The sequence below is a fragment of the Gopherus flavomarginatus genome, chromosome 1 (assembly GCF_025201925.1).
Source record: "Gopherus flavomarginatus isolate rGopFla2 chromosome 1, rGopFla2.mat.asm, whole genome shotgun sequence".
Lineage (NCBI taxonomy): Eukaryota > Metazoa > Chordata > Testudines > Testudinidae > Gopherus > Gopherus flavomarginatus.
The window spans coordinates 27,304,624-27,327,544 of NC_066617.1; the positions used below are offsets into that span (position 1 = coordinate 27,304,624).

At 40.0% G+C, this 22,921-nt stretch overlaps 1 protein-coding gene across 4 annotated transcripts in view; it reads right to left on the minus strand.

Moving 5' to 3' along the window:
* The window catches only part of RELN (reelin), a 480,031-nt gene that overhangs the window by 155,886 nt on the left and 301,224 nt on the right, over positions 1 to 22,921 (minus strand). For all 4 annotated transcript variants that reach the window (XM_050925235.1, XM_050925228.1, XM_050925256.1 and 1 more), the window contains exons 12-16: positions 17,481 to 17,632; positions 12,712 to 12,824; positions 10,498 to 10,706; positions 4,642 to 4,770; positions 2,798 to 2,907 (exon numbers count right to left, since the gene is read on the minus strand). In XM_050925235.1, coding sequence (XP_050781192.1) covers positions 2,798 to 2,907; positions 4,642 to 4,770; positions 10,498 to 10,706; positions 12,712 to 12,824; positions 17,481 to 17,632 — 713 coding nt within the window. The remainder of the gene's footprint in view (positions 1 to 2,797; positions 2,908 to 4,641; positions 4,771 to 10,497; positions 10,707 to 12,711; positions 12,825 to 17,480; positions 17,633 to 22,921) is intronic.

Here is a 22,921-nt window from a genome sequence, read left to right on the forward strand (position 1 = left end):
AAAAATTTCACATCCAAACAAGAAAGCTCCTGAAAATGCATAGACTTAGAGTAATGGATATCAATCAAGACACGGCCAGGATGTACTTCAGACAACATGATGGAGGAAGAGGTCTGCTATCTGTGGAGGGAGCAATCGACAATGAAAAATATCAGAGGGGTAGCCATGTTAGTCTAGATCCGTAAAAGCAGAAGAGTCCTGTGGCACCTTTTAGACTAACAGACGTATTGGAGCATGAGCTTTCGTGGGTCAACACCCACTTCGTCAGATGCATCATGAAAAATATAACACCCAAAAATATGAGGAGTCAGCCAACATAAAAGATCATGTGGCATGCATTCCAGCCCAAGAAAACATAAAAAAAGGAGAAAGCAAATCACTAAAGAAAGACTAGAAAGATTTACAAAGAAATCAATGTGATGGAGAGAGATCACAGCCATTAGTGATCAAAGATTAACAAGCTTATGACTTGTAGAAGGATACTTCAAAAGAGAGACAGTGAGCCTCATTATGACTCATATGCAAGAGCAATCATTAAGGGTTGGTTACATACTAAACAAAACTGGCCAACAGAACTGCTTCCCGAACTGCAGAATGTGTTCTGAAAAAGAAAAGATGCTGGAACTTCCGTTGAGTGCCTGCAGGAGCCTGACTGGAAGAGAATTTATGAAGAGACACAATGAGATTGCCAACTGTCTGAACTGGAGCCTCTGTGGCAAATATGGATTTAAACAAAACTTGCAAAATTAGGACCCACCAATTTGAAAGTGCTCTGGAGAATGAAGATTTTACGGGATCTGGCAATTGTCACAGACTAAACAGTGCAGGCCAACAGGCCAGAAATAACGGTTGTAGAAAAGAAAACAAACAAGACCGTGTTGGCATTGCTGTGCCAGCAGACAAACATAAAAAGGAAACAAGAAAAGAAGACAGTTAAATATGAAGAGCTATTCCATGAAGTGGAACAATTATGAAAAACTAGAACAAAAATGATCCATTGATCCGAGAAGCATTTGGAGCAATCCCTAAGGGTAGGGATGAGCACTCAAGAACACGTCAAGAGTGGAAGACATCACAGTCATCAACTCTTTGGCACTGCAAGAAGTTTAAGAAAAGTCAAAAGAGAACTGCAGGAATTCTGCAGCGGGTTTAACAAGATTCCTGACTACCCAAACCTATGCAGTTAGTTCATGATCAGGATTTATTGGTAACTCCTGGAGATAAATTTTAGACAGTTTTCCCCTTAAAGGTCTGATATGCTGTGAAGGCTATTTTGTTAAAAGAAGAAAAATCCCCATGATGTAATACTGAGGGATAATAATATTTTTGAATTAACAATCCAAACCCTGTATTTTCTTCCTATTGTAAAATTTCTGTAGACTTGCATTGACTGCATCATTCTGTTGTTTCCAGAAACTTGCATTGACAGCTACATTTTGTATTTCCTTATATAGTAACTCACCTTTCATAGACATCAGTGTTTTGACTTACCCTTAATTTTGCTTAATTTTTGACATAATGTTGCTATATGCAAGATAAGAATTAATACTGCCTTGAGAATATTGAGATGATATTAAATCACACTAATGGGAATAAGGAAACAGCATTACCAAAAACGTAATGGAAATTAACTACTTCATTAGCTTAATTTTTTTTTTACATTTCAATATCCTGGCAGTTTCAAAAGGCTTTTCTTTTTTCAAAATGCTAAAGGGCTTCTTTGTAATACTTAAAATGTAGCGATATTGGGAGCATAGCTTGTTTAAAATTAAAATTAAAATGTGCTGTATCTTGCTGTTCCCTAATATCATTTCTTAGCGTCTTAAGAATTGTGGTACCCCACAATTTAACCAGAAGTTTCAGACTATAAAATATGCATTCATAATATAATACATTTTTATCTACATACCTAGAAAAACAAATTTCTGTGCTCCTCAAACCTATCTGCACCTTAATTTGTAGCAGAACGTCTTTTTTTTAGTTAGCTGAGGCCCTCTCAATATCATCCTTATATATGGTCATCATTATATATGAGGTATAAATCCAGGGATATACAAATCTTGTATTCACAAAGTACTTGTTTCTGTTTTAAATATTCCTATCCTGACTGAGCTTGCCTTTCCATGACTGTAAGATTTATTACTATGTGATTCAGTGCAAGATGCCTTGCTTTTTTCAAAATAAATGCAATTTTTTTTAAAAAAGATGTATTTATAGGTATTATAAAATAATTTAGGTAAAAATAAGCCTCTAAAATGGAAATAGAGAAATGTACTATCATAGAAGATACTTCTCCCTATCAAATACTGTACACAGTGCAAAAACTGTCATCCATGTGCTGGTGGCAGTGTTTCTTTATTAAGGTCTTCTGTGTCTAGCAAGGATAATATATCCCAGATGTTGCAGTTGTTACTTAGGGAAGCACAGTACACATTCTTAATAGCACAATGTAGTACCTACTTATGTTAACTGGGTCTCAGCAGTCAGAGGAAATGTTATATTAGCCCCTCATCATGAATATTCTACTTTTAGAAAACTTTCAGTTAAAAAAAAAAGATAATCTACATTTTTCCCACTGCAGCTCTATATATCATTTATTTTCTGATTCCACTGCCTTTTCAGATTATATAATTCTCCTCTAGCTTCATTAAAGACTGGTGACCATGTGCACATAAGATGGATGTTTAACAATATGCAAATCCCAGACTTATGACATTGGGAAATATGTGTCTACTGGGAACTGTGGATGGAAATTGTACCTGAATGGTACATGATGGTAATAGGTATGAATACTAACTATTATCAATCGCCCACATATTTCCATGGATTGGTCCTGTTTGTCTCCATCGAATCCTGGTATTTCTGGTTAATGCTGCACTGGGGAGGGGAATAGTTATTCGGTTCCACCTGAAATACATTTCACACATAAATTCCCACATTTTTAAATGGTAGTTGCTAATATCAGTATACATTGATGACATTTTTTTTACACTGAAGAGTTTTAAGAACTTTATACTTACATGGACCTAAATTCTCCTTTCACAAGTCAATGCAGTTACTACAGATTTATATGCTGTAAATGATTCATAGATTCCAAGGTCAGACGGGCCCACTCTGATCATCTAGGCTGACCTCTTGTATAACACAGACCATAGAACTTCCCAAAAATAATTCCTAAAGCAGATCTTTTAGAAAAACATCTTGATTTTAAAATTGTCAGTGATGGAGAATCCACCATGACTCTAGTCAATTGTTCCAATGGTTAATTACTTTCACCATGGAAAATGTACACCTTATTTCTAGTCTGAAATTGTCTAGCTTCAACTTTCATGTATAGGATTGTGTTATACCTTTCTCTGATAGATTGAAGAGCCCAATATTAAATATTTGTTTCTGGAAAAAAAAATCTTTAATCATTATTTCCAAGTCCCAGGTTAGTGCCCCAATCGCTTTCCCACCCCACAGCTACCCAAAGGAGAATTTGGTCCATGGTATTTTAATACATTACAGAATATGTGATTTAAAGCATTTGAAATGAAACAAACAAAAATATGCTGTTTCTATTCAAATGATCAAAGTTAATACTGCCCTTGAACTGCTTAGTATAATGAATCTTTCTCTGACAGTGGACCTCTCTAAAGCTACATATAGAGTTAAGCCTTTGGATCTGGCTGAGCTCCACTTGGAGCAGGACTTGAAGAGGGGAAAAAGGCTGCTATCTGCCACCTTTACCGCCACCCAACCCTGTGGCGGGCAGGCAGGGAATGGCTCTGGCCACTAGTGCAACTTCTACCCATCTAGGTAGTTGTATGGCTGTCATCCTTATAATTATCTGAGCATCTCATGTCTGCTGTAAGTTATGATCAATTGTAATGGCCGCCAAGGCACTCCAACTATGTTCCCTTCCATGGTCATGCCTCTGACTTGCTCTCTATTCTGAGGGCTACAAGGAAGGTGGGATACAGGCAGTTATATCAGCTCTGTGTCATCATGGGATTGCCCTATGCAAGAAGAATCCACAGATGGTCACTTACGTCCACGTTGCACTGCCAGAGTAGCATCAAGCATACTTAATTGGGAACAGGATCTGGCCCTTTATTTTTCTTGTTAGATTAATGCATGATTAGCATATTTCACCCAGTCAGTGGCTATTTTTTTCTTGTTGAACCTCTACATGCTGTTCTACCCAACAAAATATTTACAATCACAATTTTTGGCTAGTGAAATCCAGAGTTATTCCATTGTATTCCAGATGTCATAATTCCAAATTAGTAAAAGATGTGGATCATGTAAAACATGGCCATAGGTGGAAGAGTCCTTTGTTGTTATAATTTAATAGATTAATCAAAACAAAAACTCAAGTAAATTTTGCCTCATTTTGTGTATATATGTATGTATGTATGTATGTAATTTTTGCCTGTAGCATCAAAAAATATATTGCTATACAACAAAAACTATCTGAGGTACATAACTTTTCATTTCTGGGCAGCCAGAAAAAACAACTCTTTTGTTTGCTATCCCAGTTAATCAGAAATGAAAGATTGCACGGGAACTCTTTCTTCACTGCTTTCCAGTGTCACAAAGGATTTACTTCCTTTTGTAGTCTTGAATCTCTGCTAGTTTTGCATAGAACTTTCTTACCCACTGTAGTTTTCAGAGGCATAGATGGTACTGTGAGGAAGATGAGACCCAGCGCATATCTCAGGCAAGCACTCAGTGTGAAGTAAGGACCAGGAACGACCATGATTGGTTGAAAACTCCAAGTAGACACTAACAACATAAACAGAGTATTCACCTCAGACTAAATATAATACATCAGCATTTGTAGCACCAACATATAAAAGCTTTAAAGCTCATTGGTTGCTAAATCATTGATGCCTCTGATGTTGAAATATGAAATGCCTCTGAGGGTAAAACACTGAAAATGCAAACATGAAGCAAGCTCAGTATTTTAAAGACTACAAAATGTAAACCATATACGAACACCTTTAACTGATAAAGGTGAAAGCAATTATTGCAGTCCTTATTTGGCCATTATACGTTTATTTTTATGTTGTGTTTAAATGGGATTGATGTTACTCTTACATTATTTTTGGTGGAATTCTGCACCACTGCCCAATACAGAATTTTGCAGAAATTAATGTTTTTAGTGCAGAATTTCCTTTCCCTCACAGAAATGGGCTGCAGTGCTGCTAGCTGCAACCAGGGGCCGCTGGACTCAGCAGAGTACAGCTCACACATGGAAGACACTGCTGGGGGAGCGGGAGGGAGCTAGAGGGTCCCTGGAAGCTGCAGTTCCCAGCATCCCCTGAGGGAAGGAGAGGGCAGCACACAGGAAACTTCACACAAGTCTGTGACTCAGCAACAGGCTGTTTCTCTCTCAGGACCCCTCGGCTCTGAGGAGTAGGGAGTGGGTGTCTGAGCTGGGGGGGGGGGGCCTGCGGCTGGGCTCTGGAGGGTAGGGTGTTTGCGTGTATTGGATGGGGGGACCATGGTTGGGTTTTTTGTGGGGGTCGAGAAGGCAGAGAAACAGGAACTGGGTTGTCAGACGGGTTTCTTCAACTCTACTTCTGGGGGAAATTTTGTGTCTGTGTTGTAACAGACATACTTGCTGACAGATATTTTGAAATAAACTACCAAAATAATTGAAACTGGCATGATTATGTAGTGTTATTTTTGTCAAATAAAATTTGCAGAATTTTAAAATATTATGTGCAGAATTTTTAATTTTTTGGCATAGAAATCCCCCAGAAGTATTACCTATTAGTAAGAACCAGTCAGAGCGCAGTACTGAAGAAATATATTAAGAAGGAGAGTCTGACTGATCTGACTGATAATAGATTTTATGAATTATTTCCTTGGGAGAGTCACTAGATTGAGAAAGCAAATGAGTTATGTTATTTATATCTGGACTACAAGGCCAAGTGATTGACTGCCCAAGCATGCAGCACAGCACTACTGAAATATTTTTGACATACAATAGGCACTTTGATTTGGAAATTATATAAAACCCTATATGGCTCAAAATATCCAGGACTCTCCAATCCATGTATCCTACCTAAGGCTGTGGATACTAGCTCTATAGCAGGCCAACCTGTCAGAGGAAAGAATGTCTCCATACACCTACTGGGATATTTCAGCTGTGCTCCTGTTGAGGAAACCCTTTGTCTTTGATCTGTCCCTCCATCCCCACCTGAGGCTACACTGCTCATGGGAGTAGCACACTGGCAGTAGCCTTAGGGTTAGACTAACTCCAATGAGTTGTCTCACTGTTGAAGAGACTGATTGGTTTTCCTTCTTTCTACTTTTCTTTAAATATCAAGTGTGGACAAGACCTCTGCTATTGTCAATCCCAAGATAGGTATATATTTAGAAGACAGAGGAGACAATAGTAGTCATTCACCTAATGCTCCTTTTTTCTTTTCACTCTCTGATAGTTATCAGATCCAACTGTCATTAGAGTCTTTCCCTCAATGACTGAATGGCAGTCATAAAAGGAATAACCAATGCCTTGCACTAGGGAGCAGGAGGACTGCTCAGTGCATCTGTCTATCTACGTAGCAGCTGGATGGAGAGACATCACTACAGCCATCCCTGAGAACAAAATTACCCAATTGGTACCATATGACTGTGACAGAACAGGAATGCTCACCAGGAGTCAGCACCCCAGATGTTTAGAGCTGCTGTAGGGACACAACAGAGACATAAACTATGTATCTCCAAAGCAGCACATAGCTGCTGAAATGTACCAGTAAATACAGACAGATGGAAATCAGACAAGGAGAAGACCCATTAGATCAGTGATACTCAGACCTCAGTAGTTCAGGAGCCAAATTAGAGATCTACATTATCCAAAAGAGCCACAGTAGTATGAATTCTTTGTTTCATTTACCTACATATATTGTGGCAGAGCTCTGACCTTGCTCCTGTGGATCCTGCGCTACTAGGTGGTTTATGCTAGCCTCAGTGGCTCACTGTGACCCTCCACGTAGCCCTTCTCTCTCTAGGGCCAGGGTTACAGTCTCTGTTCAGCCTCCTGTCCTGACAGGGACCTGACTTCCCCTTCCAGGAGATGTTCCTGTAGTCGTGGGTTGCGGGGAACCCAGGCCTGCCCTCTACTCCGGTTTCCAACCCAGGGACCCTAATGGTAGCAGTTGTTGGCAGCCAACCTTCCACTGCCAGAGTTGATACATTTCCCTGGGCCACTTCCCCACAGCTCTCCTGTTTCTCCCTTCTTCACCCTTACCTCAGGGCTCCTTTAACGATGGTTTGAGGGTGTCTTCAGTAACCAGCCCTTCAGCCGCACTTCCTCTCCTCTGGCTCCCTGACTCCCCTGTCTGACTGGAGTGAGCCCTTTTTATAGTATCAGCAGGGCCAATTAGAGTCGGGTGGTCCCATTAACTGAATGGCCTCACCTGACTCTTTACAGGTTAATTAGAGTCAGGTGTTCTCATTAGCCTGGAGCAGCCCCTGCTCTGGTCAGTCAGGGAACAGAAAACTGTTAATCCAGTGGCCAGTATATCTGCCTTCTGCTATTCTGCTGTACCCAACCGGCCTGGGTCTATCACAATATATATTATTCTCACAGCAAAATGATTGACCACGTATTCTACAATTGGTTAATAACATAGTAAAAGCATTCTGATTGGTTAATAACTTAGATTGATTTATAATTAAATCACAGAGTGTTTTAATATAGAATCATAGAATATCAGGGTTGGAAGGGACCTCAGGAAGTCATCTACTCCAACCCCCTCCTCAAAGCAGGACTAATACCCAACTAAATCATCCCAGCCAGGGCTTTTTCAAGCCTGACCTTAAACCTCTAAGGAAGGAGATTCCACCACCTCCCTAGGTAACTCATTCCAGTGCTTCACCACCCTCCTAGTGAAAAAGTTTTTCCTAATATCCAACCTAAATGTCCCCCACTGCAACTTGAGACCATTACTCCTTGTTCTGTCATCTGCTACCACTGAGAACAGTCTAGATCCATCCTCTTTGGAACCCCCTTTCAGGTAGTTGAAAGCAGCTATCAAATCCCCCCTCATTCTTCTCTTTTGCAGACTAAATAATCCCAGTTCCCTCAGCCTCTACTCATAAGTCATGTGCTCCAGCCCCCTAATAATTTTTGTTGCCCTCCGCTGGACTCTTCCCGATTTTTCCACATCCTTCTTGTAGTGTGGGGCCAAAAACTGGACACAGTACTCCAGATGAGGCCTCACCTATGCCGAATAGAGGGAAAGGACCATGTCCCTCGGTGCTGCAAAGAGTCACAGGAGGCACATTAAAGAGCCACTTGTGGCTCCCGAGCCTCAGTGTCAGTATCATTGTGTTAGATGACATAGTCAATCCCCTGGCAATGTGGTGTCATTCCCTGTAATATATCTACAAATGTTCCTTGAGGACTTCGGCTCTCATGAAGCTCCAGATGGCATGTTCCTCCCACCCTTGCATTTCACTGCAGCTTATTTTTTAAAATAAAGTGTTTATAATACATGACTCCGTGAATGGCTTTAGATTTCTAACATTCTGCGAACCTTCAACAACTAATGTAGAAAGTATTTCATTTATTTGAGCTTTGCTGCTTTATTGAAATATTCACGTAATTTACTAAGCATAAGTTGTTTCTAACACTCTATTTTAAATAACACAAATGAAGGGTTAAAAAAGTCACAGTTCATCATCCTGACACCACATTGCTGGGCTATGACTTCTCTATTTCAGAATAATTTACTGAGAATATGATTTTATTTAAAGAGTGTCTTACTATACAACTATTGTCATGATATTATAAACATATATTAAAATGGTTTATGAGCGTTCAGCCAATTCATTTCAGATTTACCTATACTGACACTTTGGAGGGTTGTATTCATGTAACATATTCTTTTGCATTCCCAGTAATGAAAACATTATGAATAATACTGTAGGCCAGGAGATCTGCACTTCCAAATTATTTGTGAAATGCAAATCAAGCTTATGGAGACCTAGTGTTTCTTTTGTTGTGAAGATGCTCACGCCTGTCTTAGAAATGCTATGTAAGTGGGAAGAAAATTAATCTGAAAACATATAAAAACAATACAAAAAAACTCCGCTATAAAATTTGTGATACAGATGATATAATAAATATTATGGTTTTTAAAAGAAAACGTTCCTTTAAAGGATCATTTTATATTTAGCTCTCAAATTGCTGGGTACATATAATTAAAATACTTACAACTGCTAATATAACCCATTATATATGACAGGACAAATTCTAGTAGTCATTGCATGTAGATGACCACCAGAAAATCCACCCGAAGCGGTGGAAACATGGAGCAGCTGTTGGCTTTCTCTATCCAAGTTCCTCCCCTGATTTCACAGAGAAACCTCTTTGCAGCCCCTCTAGAAGAAAAGCTGGAGGGGAATGTTCTGGAGTTGGGCCTAGATGTGAGGTCCTCATGTTTATGCCCACACAATTCTGATCTGACAATTGACACTTTGCACCATTCCAGAGTGGATTATTCATGCTATTGGCAGCAATAATCTATGGAAGATTAGTAAGCAGGACTGCCAACAACATGCTCATAGGCATACATCATTGCTCTTTCTTCAGCACGAAGTGTGTGAAAGCCTATTTTGGAAACTAATCTTTTCCATACCTTGATCCCTTGAGAAATCCATGAAGTGCTGATATTTACTTTTATAAGATACAAGAAGGTTCTTGCCTGCACCCAATCAGGGCCGGCTCAGGCTTTTTTGCAACCCCAAGTGGCAAAGGGGGAGGAAAAGAAGGAAAAACAAAAGCCACGATCGCGGCACTTCGGCGGCAGCTCAACAGCATCGCTTCATTCCTTGGTGGCAATTCGGTAGCGGGTCCTTCCCATTGGCCCCCCTCAAGCACCTGCTTCGTTCACTGGTGCCTGGAGCCGGCCCTGCACCCAATATCTTCACCCAACAAAGCATGAAGAGCCAAATCCTGTAGTCCTTAATGCTTATTTCAGCAAAAGTCCCATTAATATCACTGGAGTTGTGTCAGAATAGGACCTGAATAAGAACTGCATGATTTGACCAGTGAGGTAGGGACACAATAATATCTCCATTGTACAGAATAGAAACTGAGCTCTCACTCTGTGACTGGTGAAATCAATGATACTTTGCCATTGACTTTCAACTGGTATAGGATCAAGCCCTAAGTGGTTTGCCCATAGTCACACTAGGCATCTATTGCAGAGTCAGGAAGTGACCGCACATCTCCTGAGAACAGTCCAGTGCGTTAACCATACGGTTGTCCTTCCTCCTGAAGTCAATAACCACCCATCTGCTGGCTTCAGTGAGAACAAGACTGGACTGGTGCTAGGTGAGATGCTGCATGCAAGCCTCAAACCTGTTTACATTTGTTGTTTTTAATTGCCTTCTTTCTTTCTGGGAAAAATATCCAAATCATTTCAGAGATGCTATAATATGAAAAGTTATAAGAAAGCAGGTTAGTTGCAAGATAAATCTAGCCTGTTGTACCTGTTACCAGGTTGATGAGTTCCACAGCCCAGATTAATGGAAAACTGGATCATGTGAGTTATGGTGGAGGGGAGTACTGGCAGGACATGGAAGTAATCAACAGCCCAGACATTCTTGTTATGCCCTTGATGATTCTTTTGCTTAAGACAGAACTTGGTAGCAGGAGTCTGCAGCTCCGGACTAATGACAACGGAAGCCAAAGATGGAACCTTCAAAAGAAATTAAATTAATTAGATTTATATAAAAAATTACATACAAAAGTACTGTTTACAAAATAGCAGCAATAATTTCAAAGAGGCCAAACAATACTAGCCCATTATCCATGTTGCGTCTTTCATGTTGACTATTAAATTAACCATCTCCCCACAAAAGAACCCAGACAAAAACTTATTTAACTCACTACATGGCCATACTATCCTAGGAATCAGGGGTGCTCAGCACCTACAATAATCAAGGTATTTGACTGTAAACACCTTGAAGGGAACATGTCTTCTGTGTTCTGAAAAATATTAATTAAGCTTGATTGCTTAGCAGTGATGGTGCGTTAGAAAAGGGTATTGCTTCTCAACTCTTCCAGTTCACATTAGCAAATGCAATGGAAGTGCACCTCTGGTTTAAATAGAACGGAATAATTTGGAGAGTATGTCATGTTTGAAATATAAGAAAATGTTCTTTTGATGAAATTTGTGTTTGGAGCTATATGACTAGTATTTTTTAATATATTAAAGGGACACTTTTAGCTGTAAATGTAGTCGATTTGAAAAAAAACACACTTCAAAAGTAGTCAAATGCCTCTGAGTCACCCTATTATTTTCTTCAGTTGTCAATAATAATTTCCTTTTTTTAAAGTGGGTTCTTTCCAATTGCCATGCAAAAAACAGGAGAAACTTTACTACAGTCAAACAACAAAACTGACTCAGCACGAAGTGCTTTCAAATACATAAAGTAAACAGACTGAAAAAAATAAATATTTTTTCTCTAAATTGTATAGTTATAGTAATCTTAGGTGTTAACAAAAGAAAGTGATAAAAGCTTTGAAGTGCTTTTTAAGTAGACTAGACCTTTAATACAATATTCTCTATGTACTGTAAGGTATAAGCATGCTGTAGTTTAGTTTGTAACAATGTTATGTGCATATGTATATATATGTAACCTCTGTCTTTTCTTCTTCCTTTTAGACAGCACAATAAAAATATTGTACCAGAGTTACTGTGCTGGCTAGGGCTCTATGTACGGCACATCCACAGACAGCCCCTAAAGCATATGGCATAAATCTTCATAGCAGGAAGAACCCCAGATTCAGGAAGCAATCCTGAGAAGAAATTGAGGGGTGAATATTCTTGTTGCCTAGGTGAGAAGGCAAAAGTGTTTTCCAGCAGTAGTAATGGAGCTGTCTCTGTATCCTTTTTTAGTAATAAATACATTGTCTGTTGTTTACTGAGCTCATGCCTGTGTGATCATTCCAGGGAGTCTGTCTGCTTGTGCTAAACAACCAAAAAGGAGACTGCGAGGTCACACAATTGCCAGCGAACCGAAAAATCCATTATTCGCTCAGCTCTAATTTTAACTTTCATCTAGACTTCTCATATTTTGATTGGTGTTGCATAAGCTTGACAAAACCCAGGGTGAATTTTGTTCATGTGTTCACAATAGAGAACTTTTTGGCACTTGCGTATGAAAGCCCCATGTTTTCTGAGACAACAAAAACAGCATGCTCTTTTTAAAGGATACATCTGCTATCACAGTAGGACTGCAAAATTATTGCCCAGTGCTAGCTTCACAAACCTACCATGCCTACCTGACTGCTTACCAGACCACACGGACAGCACAAACCTCTGCATTATTGACACTCCCATTCCCCCAATCTAGCTGCTGCATGCTCAGAAATAGCTATGATAATTATAAGCTTCCAACCTCTTTATCTGCTGCCGAATGAGCTAAGTAGTGGGCATTGCAGAATTTTGATGCTCAGATGCTTTCTAACAGAGTGATCTGTATATGTTAGTTGCTTGAAAAGGTCTTGTTGAATTACCCCAGTGGAATGCCACCCTCTGCATGGTCAAATTGGCTTAAAAATGTACATGCATCCGACGAAGTGGGTATTGACCCACGAAAGCCCATGCTCCAATACATCTGTTAGTCTATAAGGTGCCACAGGACTCTTTGCTGCTTAAAAATGTAGGTTGTCTGTCTATCTTTGTCTATAACACCTACCTTATAAGAAGCATAGGTCAGTGTATCAAGAGCTATGTGCTCTTTCCTTCCTTCTATCTTTGCATAGAGGAGGACATCATTTTCATGGGCTTCTCCAGAATCACAAGTTCCCCCTTTACAATACATATTTGAGAAACAAAATAATTGAAGCACATGTTATTTAAAAGTACAAGCACATTAAAGTCCCATAATTATGAAAACAATTACACCTAGATATTATTAAACTAAGATCTGAAACAAAAGAACACAAGCCCCAATGGAATAATGTATAAGAACCATTGGATCAGATAGGCCATGCTGGAGATCAAGGCCTTGACAAAAAAGACTAAGTAACTATTTTTATCAGTTTCTTGAAATAAATTTCAATAAAAACAATGTAATGCACAAGTGGTGTTTGTATCTGTGCATTTTACACCCTATTCACATGGAAGTGCTCTGTTTTTTTTCAGTGTTTGATTTCCTATGTTTCTGGTAGAAATCAGTGAATTGTTATTATTCAGTATTTACATCCTGGTTAGAGTCAAAGGCCTCTGTCAGGTTCAGGGCTCCATCATATTAAAGGGACACAGAGGCCATATAGGAAGACTGTACTGGGCCCTGGGCACAAGAGTAGTCCTTGCAAACAGGCAGTGCAGGGCTGTTCAGGACTAGCCTCTCCAAAAGATACAGAGGGAAGTTCAGAGAGCCTGTGGGACCATAGTTTCTACTTCTTCCTCCTCACTCCACTAGCTAATAAGGCTAACTAGGTGCATGCCAGGCACTGTCTTCATGGGTGTGGTTGCAGCCATACTTTCTCTGCCTCCCTTTGTGCCTCTCTGAACTCTGCCTAGGGTGGTGCTACACAGTTCTTGATACATATTAGCACAATAGAGCCCTTAGTGAAATTGTGGAGAAGTAAAAGATATGCCATTTGTAATTGTGATTTACAGTACTTTCAGTAGGGAATAAGAGAGACAGTCTTTACTCAGCCAAACTCCCATTGGTCAATGGAAGGGAGCATGGTGTAGTGGTTTAAGAATGAGATTAGGAGTCAGGAGGATTTCTGGGTTATTTTCGTCTTTCACAGACTTGGTGTGTAACTCTGGGCAAGTTCAGCAAGACTCTCTGTGCCCACCTGTATAATGAAAATAACGTTTATATTATCCATAGGATTGTTGGCAGGACTAATTAGAATTTGTTAGTTGCTTTGAGATCTCTGAATGAAAGGTGCTATATACATTAAAATACTAGTATTAACATAGCAACCTTATTGCTGGCTCTCCCAATATACTTGGCATTCCTGGATGTGAAGAGGGTGCTAGTCCTGTGTCCCAAAGCCTTGTTATGGCAGTGAGGTCCTACGCAGTTCTGCCTCAGGAAGTGGACCTCCAGTTGGGTATGGAAAGGTTCCCTCATCTCTTTCTTCTTCCCTTTCCCCATTTATCCATAGTTGTGGCACTTCCCAGTTACTTTGGGAAGCAGAGTTAGCTAAGCATGAGTTATACTTTAGTCATACACAAATTATTAGGCTGAATACAGGGGAACAGTGAAATTTAATAGCATGGGACACACAGGTCATATGAGATGATATAATGGACCCTTCTAGCCTTAAACTCCATGATTCTATTCATCTACTTCCTCTCTGGCTAACAGTCAGCTGGCCAGCAGGCAGGCAGGCAAGAATTTGCTTGGGGAAATGCATAGTGCATCTTGCTCAGTGTGTCCCTGTTCCCTAATGTCATTAACATGGGCTCAAATGGAGTTAGACATGGTAGAGTTTGTGACTTGTTTTTCTCCCCTGCAAAGGAACAGGGTTTCAGTGGGGGCAGCATTTTCATATCTGTAGAGCTCAAGAGACTTGTAAAGCTTTCATGTGGTAGCAGCTGTGGAGGCAAATCTGGGCTGGACATATTCTTTAAATGCTGCAATAGAGATAGAATGAATGGCTTTAAACAACATGGACGCTAATGGTAGCATATTTTATTGGCATAGCTCCATTTGGTATCCTGGATAATGAATATTAAAACAAGGTATCTGTAACTGAAAAAAGGAAGTTTCACGCTTTCCTGTATCAGGCTGACATTGCAGATTGGTTTAAAAAACAGGATGAGGAAACTCTTTTAAATAGTCTGTAAGATTTCAGATATAAAATACTTCAATTGCTTTATCAAGCAAAGATGGCCAATTATAGGGGTGGAATAAGCAAAGGGTGTTCTGAAAAGCCTTATAAGGCTTACATCTTTGCTGTGACTTACATTGGCCTACAAAAGCTCTACTTGCTTCTGTGAGGCTTTATTTGTATCCCTGAATATTTACACTATTATGCATTTAGCTACAAACAGGCATAGTTTATGTTTTCAGTGCGAACACCCAGTTTCTCCACCACTCTTGCTGAACTGACAGCCTCTCCCGTAAGTTCAGAAGGTTGACAAAGTTTCTTTCCTGTTTCTCTTGCAGGTGTTGCAATGCCTGGAAGACCTGGAAATAAGGCAACCTCCCTTTCCTGTGCTTTATTGGTAAATCATGTAACACGGGGAGATGTGGGACAATTCAGAGTAACTACAGCAGGACTTTAAATCAACGAATTAAGGGTTTTTTTCTTGTTGACTCAAAGAGTGGCTTTGGAAGGTCACTAATTTAATCCATGCTTCCTCCTTTATCATCCCATCATTTTCTTCCCTATTTTCTAAAAACAAAATCCTATGTTGAGAGAATAAATTTCATGTGGAATTTCCTTTATTTAGACATGTGCACATTAAATTCCTGGAACAATACAACAAAATATTGGATGATTTCCCCACACCCAACAAACATTTGTATGAATTTGGATTTGTGAGAGCGAATGCCTAATATAGTTGTACTAACAACAGCCTTCTTATTTGGAGAAGAAACTTCTTGCTTTTACTTCATCTTTTATTCTTGCTAGTTTACTATTGCCCCCCGAGAAAACCATTCAGGGTGAAATTCATCCCATTGTGAAAGGTCTGCACACAATCCTCAGCACTACTTAAGCATTTAATATAGTATTTCAGTATTGTGGAGTTCTTGTGTGGATCGTGTGCTCTGGGGTTGAATTTCACCCTCAGGGAAGACATTATTGTGGCAGCTATTCATGTGTCTGGTGATGGCTTAGTAGCTCAGGAGCAGAAACCATTTTGTAGGTTAGTTAACAGAAACATGGTCTGTTGTAATAATTGAGGCCTAGAAGGCCTTCCTCAGCTGTGAGCCTAACTGTGGGAAAGTGGATGGAAGTTTGCAATATTGTTAGGTTACCTGGAATAACAAATTTAGATGTGAAAAAGGTAACAGAAGTCCAACCCAAAATGTTACATAAGGTTGTTTGTAAAAATTATTAAAAGTGAAATACAGAATGACTGAGTTAGTCTAAACAAAAAGGTGTTACCAATATAACTGAAGCACTGTGTTGAGATCCTATGTGGCAACAAGGCAGAAGTGGAACCAGAAATCAATGGATTAAATGTGGCATATCAGAAGTAAGGCGAGAGTGATGAACAAAATAATGAGGTGGAGATGACAATGTCATCTGGGTCCCTCTCTCTGGCTTGGTCTCATCAGGACAGGATCAGAATGAAAAAGACCCAGGTTCCCAGGAAACATTGAGGTGGCAGCCATAATCGTGAATCTCCTGCAGTCGCCAATTTTTCTCACAAAGTCTGTTTCTTTAAAAAAACCCAAACTGAGTGATGGGCGGAATAGGCCATCCTAGCTCTGCCTGAATCCCAAATGTCATTTAGGATGTGAAGCTCTATTCTCCCCGGTCTCATGTGTCCTTTTCCTTCCCCACCTTATTTCTTATCTTTCTTACTCCTCTTCTTTTGCCTTCTGTCTAAGCAGAGTCTGCTCAGCTGGCCAGGATTATATATTTTGCAACACTGCTGTAAGCCCGAGACCAGAAAAAGGCAGCTTAAAGCAAAGCCCTAAACAGGCCAATGCATATTTGCCAGGTCTCAGAGTGGTTGATAAGACCATGTGCTGGGCCTGTATTTTTCCAGCAGTGAGGTTGCAAGTGAAAGTCAACATCAGAGACAGAAAAAGTTGCATTTTAATCTTTGCTGTTCTTTCCTTTCCCATTCATGCGTGTTTGTCTTGTTTTGTCTTCTAGAAAATGAGATTGGACTTTAATAACACAGCAACAACAACAACAACAACAGCTTCAGCCTATCTCAACTAACTTCACTTTTTCCCAAAAAATTGCCACCTAAGAGACTGTCAAACATGGGCTTTATTCCTGGTAAAGACTCTCCAGCTACATGAAAAGAGAACAAGGGATTTGTTAAAATGAGAGCCTTATTTAATACTTTACATTTCAATTGCATTAGCTGTTTTTCCTTCTTTTCTGTATTTTTAATAAAAGATTAAAAGGATTTTTTTGCTATGGTATTAAGCAGGCTGAGGTCTCTGTATACCAAACCCTGAACCTTGTTTAAAACTGTTTAATGCTGGATACTGACTGGGTTATGTTAACACCTATGACTCTATGGACCCCATTTTCTCTCTCTAAAATTAATACAACAGCTCCCACCTGGAGACAACTCCCACTTCAGACAGAACAAATTGGTCCTGATTCTCTATTGTGTTACTCTCCTCTCACACTGGTGTGACTCTGCTGAAATCAATGAAGTCACACCGTGTAGAGGTGGAGTGATGCACAGCTATCATCTTCAGAAGATATTTAGCGTCTTTTGGTTCAGATTGTAGGATTTCAAATTTCTCAAATTCGAGGCTGATATGTTCTGCGTGTCCCAAATATGTTAAAAGTACATACTCACCCATGCTGAAGTAAAATCTCAGGTTCCCATAACCTGTAGTGTCCATATATGGAGTACATAGTTTTCTCTCTCCATCTCTGAGGAATACTATAGATGAACCTGACTCCAGTGTTCCACATTCAGTACCAATGACAGCTCCAGATATGTCCCATCTAAATACATCAACAAAGTGTTGAGAGTCAGATACCTGGTAGGGGTAAGTCTGTATGTTTCTAACAGTTTACTTTATAAAGAAAAACTTCTTCAAACCTCACGTGGTATAATGAAAAGCAGTTAGTTCAAACATGCTAATCACCACAAAATAACAGCTCCTTCAGTTCAGTCAACTTAAATAGCATACAATTAATGTATGTCAGTAAAGTTGTAGATTATATTATTTAAAATACAATAATTGGCAGAATTGTACAACGTTATTTAAGTTGTTGAGATATTTACTTTGGCTGTTGAATATTACCCTCTCTCAGTACTTTGGTGTTATATAAACAAATAACATGTAATGTAAATGCAACCTCCATTGTATTTTCATTCTGGTTAATTTAGAAGACATTTACACATCACTGAAACTTTAAAAGGAATACTGCATTGATCATGTCTACTATGCAGTCATTGAACACATAGGCCATAACAGGGGATGCCCTCTGTTTAACTTTTTGAATAGCATTTGAACATTTTTGAGTAACAGTTTTAATTCAGTGCTTGAATAGAGGAAAAAAGAGATACTATGCTTCTCAAAAAATGTAATTTGATTCCTCTTTTTCTCACATTTCATAGAAAGCGTGTTTTTGTTTCTTCAGCCAGTGGCAGTGAATGTAGTTGGTCAGGAATTTTCCAAGGAAACATTTTTTCATCAGAAAATGGTGTTTGTTGAAACTAAAACTGTTCATAGGCAAGGGTTGGATTCCAAATCTCCTGCTTCAAAAATAGGTCGGTAAAAATCCTGTTTTGCCATTTTAGAAATGAAAACTTTCACTTCTGAGTTTGAAATGACTTTTCATTTCAAAGTTTTAGTTAATTTATGCTAAAAAAAGTTTTAAACATAAAAAAGGTCAAATGCTTGAAAATGATCAAAATGAAACACTTGGTTTGCCCTACCTGAAAAGGTCTTTGAATGATTGATTTGTGAAAATTTTCATTGTGATTTGTGATGGCAAAATAGTTCAGAATGTCAAAAACACTCACAGGATGGGAAAACCATTTCCTGCTCAGCTCTAGCAGTGACAAGTGAGAGAACAAAACCTAACAACTACCTAAGGTTTCCTTTTCTAATCTCTAAGTAGTGGTTTCTTTCCAGTAATAAACAATTGTCAGCAACCCCTATCGCAATTTTTGATCTTGTTTATATTTGATACTTTTTTTTAACCCCTCAAACTATTTCCAAATGTATGAGTATGATTTTTTTTAAGTGCTCAGTGCTGCTACCACTTAAGTCAATTGGAGTTCAAACATTAACTTCAATGGCCTCAGAGTTAGGCCTATACTGAGTGCATTTGAAAATCCCACCTTATATCTTATAGTAGATTACAAAGAAATATTTGAAAATCTACCAAATTAACATTTATTGAAATACTTTTATGGTACAAACATAAATGTGTCATCTGAAGAACAAAGAGCTCCGTAAGAATTTAATCTGTTTGGCTGCAAAAGTATAGTTAGTTTATATTTCAGTAAATTTAAACATTCTGTAGCAAAGCCTTTTTGTTTGATGTACATCTAATTCTGATGAAAGAACTTTTGTGGTTTGGACGTTTAAAAAAATAACACGTGATATGATAAAAAATAGTTGCCATTTTTGAAGATGGGTCTTTGGGAACCAAGACAATTGCAGAGTTAAACAGTTGAGCCTGTTTTGATTTATACAAAGAAATCTTACAATGGTTCATTGGTCTTTTTATATGCTTCATTTAGCCCAATTAAAACACCCTCTTTACTGATCCACAAAACAACTTGGGGTCATGAATGATGCAGATCATGGCTGTTTCTAGGGATAACTTTCTTTTAGGGAACATTCAAAATGAAAAACAGAAAGTTTAACAATGTAAAATGACTCTGGCATTTTTGTAAAAATAAATCCAAATTCTCTCTGTAATGATAAACAGAGAAGGAATGGGATTAACTGCATCTATTATCATATTATAAACATGTAGAAAATCTTTGTTAAATGTAACTTTGGGATACATTTATCCCCCAAATCAATCTATAGTCATTCTTCTTTCACTGGTGAATGATAAATTATGTGCAAAAATGGTATGATGGTTTATCAATCTAAATGTTTACACTTTATGTCAGATGGAAACATAAGACCCAGTCCTGCAAGTAGATCTGTGTGGGAAGTAAGCAGGGCTCTGCAACAGTCTGCTCACAGGGATCCAGTTGCAGGATTGAGTCCCTAATCTGTGTTATAAAAGAGAAATGGGATAACAATCCTTTGTGAATGAGAAGATTAATTCTACTATAAACGTAGGTTATTGTAAATACACTTTGAGGAATTTTCAGAAGTACTGAGCATTGGCCTTACTTTGCTCCCATTAAAGACAATAGTAAAACTCTATCACTACCTCATTGATTGCACAGATTAATTATGCCTCCTTGTGCATCCAAAATTTTGCATGAAACTGTAATTCTGGCATTTCCCAACTTTTCAGTGCTTGATTTCACAATCTAATGCAATCCTTGGATGAGTAAACAAGGGAATCTTGAGTAGGAATAGAGATATTATTTTACTGTTGTATTTGTCAGTTGTGCAACCACTGCTGGAGTACTGTGTCCAGTTCTAGTGTCCACAGTTTAAGAAGGATGTTGATAAACTTGAGAAGATTCAGAGAAGAGCCATGAAAGTGATTAAAGGACTAGAAAACTTTCCTTACAGTGATAGTGTCAGGGCACGCAATCTATTTAGCTTAAAATAAGAGGGCAAGGGGTGACTTGACCACAGTTTGTAAGTGCATATATGGGGAACAAATATTTGATAATAGGCTCTTCAATCTAGCAGAAAAAAGTATAACCCAGGGGTAGGCAACCTATGGCACACATGCCAAAGGTGGCATACAAGCTGATTTTCAGTGGCACTCACACTGCCTGGGTCCTGGCCACCGGTCTGAGGGGCTCTGCATTTTAATTTAATTTTAAATGAAGCTTCTTAAACATTTTAAAAGCCTTATTTACTTTACATACAACAATAGTTTAGTTATATATTATAGACTTATAGAAAGAGCCTTCTATAAGTATTACTGGCACGCAAAACCTTAAATCAGAGTGAATAAATGAAGACTCGGCACACTACTTCTGAAAGGTATACCCCTGGTATAACCCAATGGCTGGAAGTTGAAGCTAAACAAATTCAGACTAGAAATAAGGCGTAAAGTTTTAACAGTGTGGGTAATTAACCACTGAAACTATTTACCAAGGGTCATGGTGTATTCTCCATCACTGGCAATTTTAAAATCAAATTGGATGTCTTTCTAAAAGATATGCTCTTGGAATTCTTTTGGGGAAGTTCTATGGCTTGTGTTATACTGAAGGTTGAACTATATTATCAAAGTGGTCCCTTTTGGAATCTATGAATTCAACGGCTTTATACAGGGTGAAGTAAATTTCTCCCTGTGATGGGGTGCACCTACCCAGCCCTGGCTCTCTGCAGGGGTTAACTGTGCATTGCAGACTGAGGAAGCCACACCCCTTCCCCTGTACTGGGCATGTTCAGCCTGGACGCAAGATATAAAGGGAAGCAGCCAAGCTCAGTCTGGACAGGCTGCTGAAGGGAGAGGATGCAGACTGTAGTATCTCTCCAGGGAGCTGCTACAGAACCCAACCCCAGAAGCAAGGCCTGCCAAGCCCCAGATGGATTGCAGGTGGCCTGACCAACCCAGAGAGGAGGCTACACCATCAGGAGCTATGCTGCCTGAAGACCTCAGAGACCTGTGGGAACAGTGGCCCATTGCGGGTAAAAACAAGGTAGGAAGCAGCCCAGGGGACTTAGCCTTTGCTCCAGTGGATGAACCAGTCAGCTTGTTTTGGAAGGATCCCTACTGATTCAGCGGTGAGTAATCCTGTCACTGCTAAAGCATTGGGCTGGAGCTTGGAGGATTGGTGCCACCCCCTCCTCTCCCTGAGTGGTGCACTACTTCCCCAATGGGCCAATAGGCCATGCAACCCCACAGAGGGGTGAGACTTTATTGCCTCTGGCCATTAGGCATCACTGCCCTGACTGTGAGAGGCTTTTGTATTGATTCTGGCCATTAGGCCACACTACCCCAACTGTAAGGTGTTCTTGTATTGACTCTGGCCATTAGGGAACACTATCCTGACTGTAAAGGGTTCTTGTACTGACTCTGGCCATTAGGAAATACTACTCTGACTGTTCTTGTACTGACTCTTGCCATTAGGCCACCCTGCCCTGACAGTGAGCGTTACTTTATGGCACAGCTGATGCAGCAGATCACCAGTCAGCACCAGCTCCATATGACCCAGCATCAGGAGAAACAACAGCAGCTGCTGCAAGAGTTGGCAGCCCAGCACCAGACCCAGCAGGAATACCTAGTCCAACAGATGGCGACATGGCTACAGCTGGCAGGACTGTCGAGGCCCATCCTCACAGGGGTAGGGGCAGGGAATACCCTGGTGGGACTACTCATGAGCCTCACCAAAATGGGGCCTGGTGATGATCCCAAGGCTTTCTTTGTTACTTCTGAACGGGTCTCTACAGATGTCTGTTGGCCTCCTGAAGACTGGGCCACCCTACTGGCCCCCTATTTGACTAACCAGGTGCAAATTGCCTACCACAACCTGGCTCCTCGTGAGGCCTTGGATTACTCCCGTCCGAAAGCTGCCATATTAGACTATACCAGTATTAGCCCGGAGACCTACCAACAGTGGTTCTGCAAAGATCAGTAGTTTCCGGGAGCTCGACCACGAGCTGTGGCCCAATGCTTGCGGGACTATTGCTGGAGATGACTGAATCCAGAGAATTTAACTGGGCCCCAGGTGGTGGAACCCATAGCACAGGAACAATTCACACAGATCCTCCCAGTGGGGGCAAAGGAGTGGGTACCATGCCACCACCCAATGGCCCTGAATGAAGCTGTCTCTTTGATGGAGGATTACCTGGCCACTGAAGGACCCGAATGTCAACCCCCCAGAAGGACCGCAAGGGTGAAGCTGGAACCCTGAGGCTCGGCAATCAAGACCTGAAATGGGGAGACCTCATAGTAAACCCAGCTTAGTGGTGCCCTCATGGATCGCCGACGGGAGCCGGGCCATACACTTAAATCTGTGGGGTGAAGGAACTTCTCCAGGCACGTCAGGAACTCCAGGACACAGCACAAGTCCCCAAAGGGCATTGCAATGAGTGTGGACAAGAGGGGCACTTTTGGTGGGACTCTCTGTTTATAGACTGTGCCTATGGTCAGGTATGGACAGCAGACCACCGGGCCCAGAAAAAGGGC